This window comes from Lycium ferocissimum, chromosome 7, assembly GCF_029784015.1.
Source record: "Lycium ferocissimum isolate CSIRO_LF1 chromosome 7, AGI_CSIRO_Lferr_CH_V1, whole genome shotgun sequence".
In the NCBI taxonomy this organism is placed as follows: Eukaryota; Viridiplantae; Streptophyta; class Magnoliopsida; order Solanales; family Solanaceae; genus Lycium; species Lycium ferocissimum.
The window spans coordinates 65,576,790-65,583,169 of NC_081348.1; the positions used below are offsets into that span (position 1 = coordinate 65,576,790).

General features: G+C 38.2%; 1 protein-coding gene across 1 annotated transcript; it reads right to left on the reverse strand.

The window, feature by feature from the left end:
* Positions 1-4,710: 4,710 nt before the first annotated feature.
* On the reverse strand, positions 4,711-6,124 carry LOC132061830 (DNA damage-repair/toleration protein DRT100-like). Its single transcript, XM_059454488.1, has one exon. It carries the CDS (start codon positions 6,004-6,006, stop codon positions 4,909-4,911), a length of 1,098 nt encoding a protein of 365 aa, XP_059310471.1. The 5' UTR covers positions 6,007-6,124; the 3' UTR covers positions 4,711-4,908.
* Positions 6,125-6,380: the final 256 nt, after the last annotated feature.

A 6,380-nucleotide genomic window follows, 5' to 3' on the forward strand; every position in this document is an offset into this window, starting at 1 on the left:
CACTGGAGCGACTCACAATTTTATGACCAAGGCCGCAGCGAAGACACTAGACTTGAAGTTCGCTCCAATGAACGCCCACATCAAGACCATGAATGCTAAGCCAGAAAATGCTCGTGGTGTAGGCAATGGTGTTGGTGTCAAATTGGGCGATTGGATAGGTATAACAAATTTTACTACCACTACTATGGATATCTTCGACATTGTTCTGGGGTAAGAGTTCTTTAGACATTGCCACACGATGATCGACCCCTACCTCTAACGTCTCTTGGTCTTGGAGTGAGAAGGAGCTTGCATGGTGCCTACAGTGACTATGCCGCATGCACAGGGCCAAGCATAACTTTCAGCTATGCAGCTTATCAAAGGGCTCCAGAAAGGGGAGCCGACATTCATGGCAACCATTGCGAGTTTGGAGGAAGACCATAGTACCCAAGAGACACCGCCACCTTGGATAGATAATTTGCTCGAAGAGAACAAAGATGTTATGCCCGACGAGCTACCTAAGCACTTTCCTCCTAGGCATGAGATGGATCACAAGATTGAGTTGGAGTATAAGCCGAGCAAAGGTAATGTCATGGCCGATGTTTTCAGTCAGAAAGATGAGCTTGCTACCATCACTTCAGCAAGTTGGGACATCCGAGAGGCTATAAAGGAAGGCATGCAGTATGATCTGATAGCCAAACAGCTTATGGAGTTAGCCACCCAAAGAAAGATGAGGCATTTTTTTGTTAGAAGATGGCCTATTGCTCACCGCAGGTCGGAAGGTCTATGTGATGAAGTTTGGAGATATTAGGCAGCGTATCATGAAGAATTTTACTGACCGTAAGCGTTGTCCCACGGGTTATAAGGTTGGGGGCATGATTTTAGTGATGTTTAATCCGAGCAGTTTAGGGCACTACAGGACGTGCACCAGAACTTGGTACGGAAGTCTGAGGGGCCGCTTAGGATCGGCCCAAGGTGGGCATGATCTCATATAAGTTAGAGTTACCGCCTTATCTTAAGATTCATCCCGTCTTCTATGCCAGCGAGCTCAAGCCATACCATGAAGATAAGGATGATCCAAGTAGAGGCCAGTCAAGTCGTGTGCTGATTACCATCATTGTGCCACATGATAGGGAGATTGAGGCTATCATTGACTACTAGGCTACGCGAAAACAGGGGCAAAAAGCCACCGCCATGTTCCTTGTCCATTAGAAGGGACAATAACCGGAGGAGGCCACGTGGGAGAAATACGAAGACTTATGGCAGTTAAAAGACAAGATTCGAGAGTTTATGTAGCAGCAGTACGCCGCGATCGTTGCACCATCAGGTAAGGGAGAGTGTGATGACTCGCGACGTCATCATGGCACCTAGGTGCCATTTGGAACTATTTTTGCCATGTGGATGCTTACATGGAAAAGTGGCTAGCATTTGTGGGAACATTCTAGAACCATGGATAGCTTCCTGGGAAAGTCCCTAGATTCTTATGAAAATATCTAGGAAGACTTTCTTGGAAGGCCTTGGAATCTTATGGATTTGCATGGAAGGTCCTTAGAACTTTCTAGCCTAGTAGATAATTCTAGAGAAGGGTCTTTTTTGTAAATATGTAGGGACTTATACAATATCTATTATTTGCATACTAGTCCCTAGGTGAGTAGTATAAATAGAGGGACATTCATTTGTAAAACCATCAAGCAAAAATCAATCAAGTCTTCTCTAATACAAAAGCTTCTTTTAGCAATTCTCTCCTTTCTTATTCATCTACTATTCCCTTAGCGATCTTGTATAGTAATCTAGGCTGACTTGACATAGCAAGATCGTGAGCAAGTAGTGCAAGAACGTGAGCGAGTTGTCAAGTGTCGCACGTGCGCTTAGTTGAAGACTAAGGACGTGACATTAGGGTGTGTTTGGTATGTTGGAAAATGTTTTCCACAGAAAATGGTTTTTGGTAAATAAGTGAATTTCTTACTTATTGTCTTGTTTTTTTTATAAGTAGAAAACAATATCTCAAAAACATTTGTATATATTCTAGACAAACATTATGAGGATGAGGGAGTAGGGGTGTGGGTATGGTGGGGGTGGATGGCGTGGGTTGGAGGGTGGGAAGAGCCAATAAGTCACTTTTGGAAAATGTTTTCCTCCCTACCGAACACAAACTTAAGGCTGTCATTTGCATATAATAGAAGATTAGAAGTCCATCAATTGTTTTTATAATGCAGCCGTATAATGTCAACATTGTTAAATATGTTAACTTTGGGTATGATTAGAGAAGTCCTCTCAAATAATGTACTGGGTACTCATTTAACCAAGAAGAAAACACCATTAGGCCAACTTGTTCTTAGATCTCCTACCAAACTATATCTAAGATGTGATAGATAGCTAAAAAGGTAATATAAGGTCTAGGGAAACAAGTCATTCCAAATTCCCAATAATTGAAGAGAGAAAAGGTGAAAGGAAGATAAAGAGAGCAAGAGAGGGTGGGTGAAGCAACTAACTAGTAGCTTTTAAAAAGAAATCTGTAATATGAACATATGCCAAACTCTCCTCTTTTAACTCAAGACTATGGTCCACTAACAAGCCATCACATGTGTTGTCTTGCAATGCATTAACGTCGGCACCTTACTGCTGCAGCAGCAGCAGTTGCAGCTGATGCATGAATAGAATTAATAGACGAATTGCATTTGCCCGACCGGTCTAAATCACTATAGAGGCAAAAGATTGGATAATATCTTTCCATCAGCCTAAATTTTTGATAGATAAAGCATAGGAGATCTACTATATATATGAAATTTATGAGTTTTAATAACAATATCAAATTATTAATATATAATAATGACTGGTTTTGAGCCACCAACCATGCTTGCACTAACTGTACAATTGGATCTTGAAAATAATGACTGGATTCAGTCAGAGGCGGAGCCAGGATCAAAACTTGTGGGTTCAGGATTCTAATTTGATTAAGTTATTGGGTTCTAAATTAACAATTTATACACTTTCAATGAAATTTTCATGGTTTAGACCAAAGTTACTGGGTTTGGCCGAACCCGTTAGTCGTATGCTAGCTCTACCCCAGGATTCAGTCAAGTATTTATAGATATTTAATGGATTACTAATTTATTGGGTGCACGTCAACCTATAGGTTACAAACTAAATCCGCTTATGAGAGAGTTATTCGGTATTTTTGCTGGTGAAGAAAAGTTACCCATGGAATAGTTGCGTGCAAATTGGACCACTAATATAAAGGTTCAAGTCACAAGAGAGGCAACAAAAAATGACGGTGTCTTTCCAGCTCATAAATGTTGATGGACTGAATTACTTATATTTGTTGACGGATGATAGCAAATATGGAATAAATTATTCAAGAGCATGTAAAATAATCTAGATACCCTTATTATATATTTGAAGGGGAGCGCTTGGCAGAAGCGATAAAGTTCTTGCAGTATGACAGGGAGGTCACGGTTCGAGCGTGGAAACGATCTACTTCTAAAATGCAAGTTATTTCTTGCTGATAAGCCTTGTGGTCCAGCTTTTTCCCCCGCGTAAGCGGGAGTTTAATGGTGACAGATTTCCTTTTTACCCTTATTATATATAAAAATTTGATGGACTGAATCACTTATGTGTTAGATGAAGGTAACAAGTAATAAATGAAGTATTCAAAAGCATGTACAGTGACCTAGATACAATCACTACATATAAAAAGAAGAATTAACGGGGAGGAATTGCTGATGCGTGAACACAATTAATGGAAGGAATTGAATTGAAACCAACCAACCTGTTAGAATTTATTGCTTCCATGCACGCAGATATCACCCCATGATCTTTTATTGTGTGTCATGTGATTTCCCAATTAAACTAAGAAAGATAATTGGAGATAATGATTTTACAAAGAAACAATCGAACCTTAAACAATATTGAACTAAACCACTTAGGTAAACTCTTCTCATCTGGTTTGTCCTTCTTTACTTGTGGATATATATAATCTTTTTGTCTCGTTTTAAAAAGGCTACAAGAGCTTAACCAATACTTTTTTCCATTTTTTTTTTTTGGCTTAACATTTCAAGTGGATAGAATCTATGTTTTTGTTGTTTTGAGGGAAATAAATAATCATAATGGAGTAGTAGTTTATGGTTAGCACATTTAGTCGAGTACATGTTACTAGATCGTTCGTACCTAAATTAGGAGTTCACAATTTATAGGACTATCTAAAACCAGATATTTTGATTTATATTAGTCAAAATGTAACGACTATTTTCCAAAGAAAATACTATGGTTTGGTAAGGAGGGAATTTCACATCTAAAATTGAAGTCGGTACGATTGTTCTACCTATTTTTTCTCGAAACTCTTTCATTAATTGAAAATTCTACTAATTAATCAAGTCACCTACAAATTATGGCTTTTCCAGGACAAAGAGAATCCAAGTGGGTCAGATCTTTGAATCATAATCCTTTGTTTTTAAACTTTTTGCGTTATTTACAATATACCTGTTATAAAAATAAATTAAATGACATTGTTTTCCCCTAAATGATAAAGTTAAAAACATAAAAGGATTTAACTTATATTGAGTAATTTAACTTGTTATACTAGTAAGTTATCTGTCCGTTTTCCTGATAAGTAATTTTACTTATTATAATCAATTACGATATGAAAAATTCTTAATTTTACACTGTCATTTGCATAAACTTTCCCTTTATTGACTTTAGTTTTCATCATAAAACTGACTACCCCGGGCAAAATATATAAGAGATCCTTTAATTATATATCCCATAGCACAATTATTATATATTGAAAATTACATATCTTCTATAAACACTCTTTACTCTTAAGTATCACATAATACAAGCATATTTACCATATATAAAGTGTTAAAAATCTCCAAAAAACATTAAAATATTACAATTAAATTTACCTAATAGGAGTAGCAGTTATTACACTTAATGACAAGGTTTAAGGGGCTTCCCACATAGACAATCATTATAAGTAAAAGAGGAAGCTTCAAGGTGGTCGAATGGAGAACCTGCCGGAATCTGACCACAAAGGTGGTTATGACTAATGTCAAGGTGACCAATAAATGTTGCCGATGATATGGACTTAGGAATCCTTCCTTTTAATTTGTTGTATGATAAATCCATTACCATAAAGTAAGATCTTTCATCAAATGAATCAGGAATGTACCCTTCAATAGAGTTCTTGCTCAAGTTCAAAATGTTGATACGTGAATTAATCAAACGAGGTGGTATCGTACCAGAAATATTGTTACCATCAAGATTTAATGTTGCAAGAACGTGCATATTTCCTAGTGATGGAGGTATGCTACCGGAGAATCTGTTCAAAGAAAGATCCAAATCGGAAAGCCTATAGATATATGAAATGGAATCTGGTATACGACCCGACAGCCTGTTTCGACTCAACAAAGCTCGACTCAACATCCTTAATTTCCCAAAATTTGTTGGTAACGTTCCATAGATGTTGTTGTTTCGGATATCTAAATGCATTAAAGATGATAAATTGGTTAACGAACGAGGGATGTAGCCAGAAAGATTGTTCTCAGCTACGTTTAACACGGTGAGTCGACTCAATCGACCTATCTGAGAGGGGATTGGTCCGGTGAGCTTGTTTCCGACTAGGTCAATGACTCGGAGTAATGGTAAGGACGTAATACATGATGGAATGGTACCAGTAATGCCTTTCCAATCAGCAATAGTAAGGCTTGATAGCCTCTCCAGCTTACATATAGCTGGAGAGATCGTTCCGGTCATGTAACCGGTACGATGAGCTTTTTCGAAGAGAGGATCCTCAGATTCACCTCGTAGGTTAATGTCAGCGACTCGATGAGTTAATGGATCGCAACTCACCCCGTACCATCCATGACAACAGTCGTAACCTTTCCATGAGTTGAAAATTCCCAAGTGGGGTTCATTTAGGGCAGCTCGAAAAGCGAGCAATGCTGCCCGATCAGATGGCGGGCAGGAATAAACGGCTGAGGTCATACCAAGAAATAGGATGGTAATGTACATGAAGCTGCCCATCATGAGGGGTTTTTGTTTCTCTCTCTCGAAAATTCAGTGACTCAGTTACACACTCTTTCTTTTTGAAGACAACTTTGCATGTGGATTCCTAATTTCATGCACCACGTTGAAAAGAGTGAGACCAGCTAGGGTTTTATATAGTACAGTATAGGGTTTTTTTGTTTTGACGATTTTGCCCCTCTCGTGTGGTGTATCATTTTGAGTTGGCAAGTCAACATGCGTCGGGATAAGATTGAGACAGGAAAGGAAAAAGAAAACAAATAAAGGAGAATTATTAATTAGGTGAAGGTAATGAGAAATGGCTAGGTGTTGGACCACGTGGCTAGTAGTCATCCAAGTTCTAGGGATGAACAAATTAATTAAAAGAACAAAATAAA

Coding starts and splice junctions, on each gene's coding strand:
- LOC132061830 (XM_059454488.1), bottom strand. CDS start 6,006: ATGATGGGCAGCTTCATGTACATTACCATCCTATTTCTTGGTATGACC.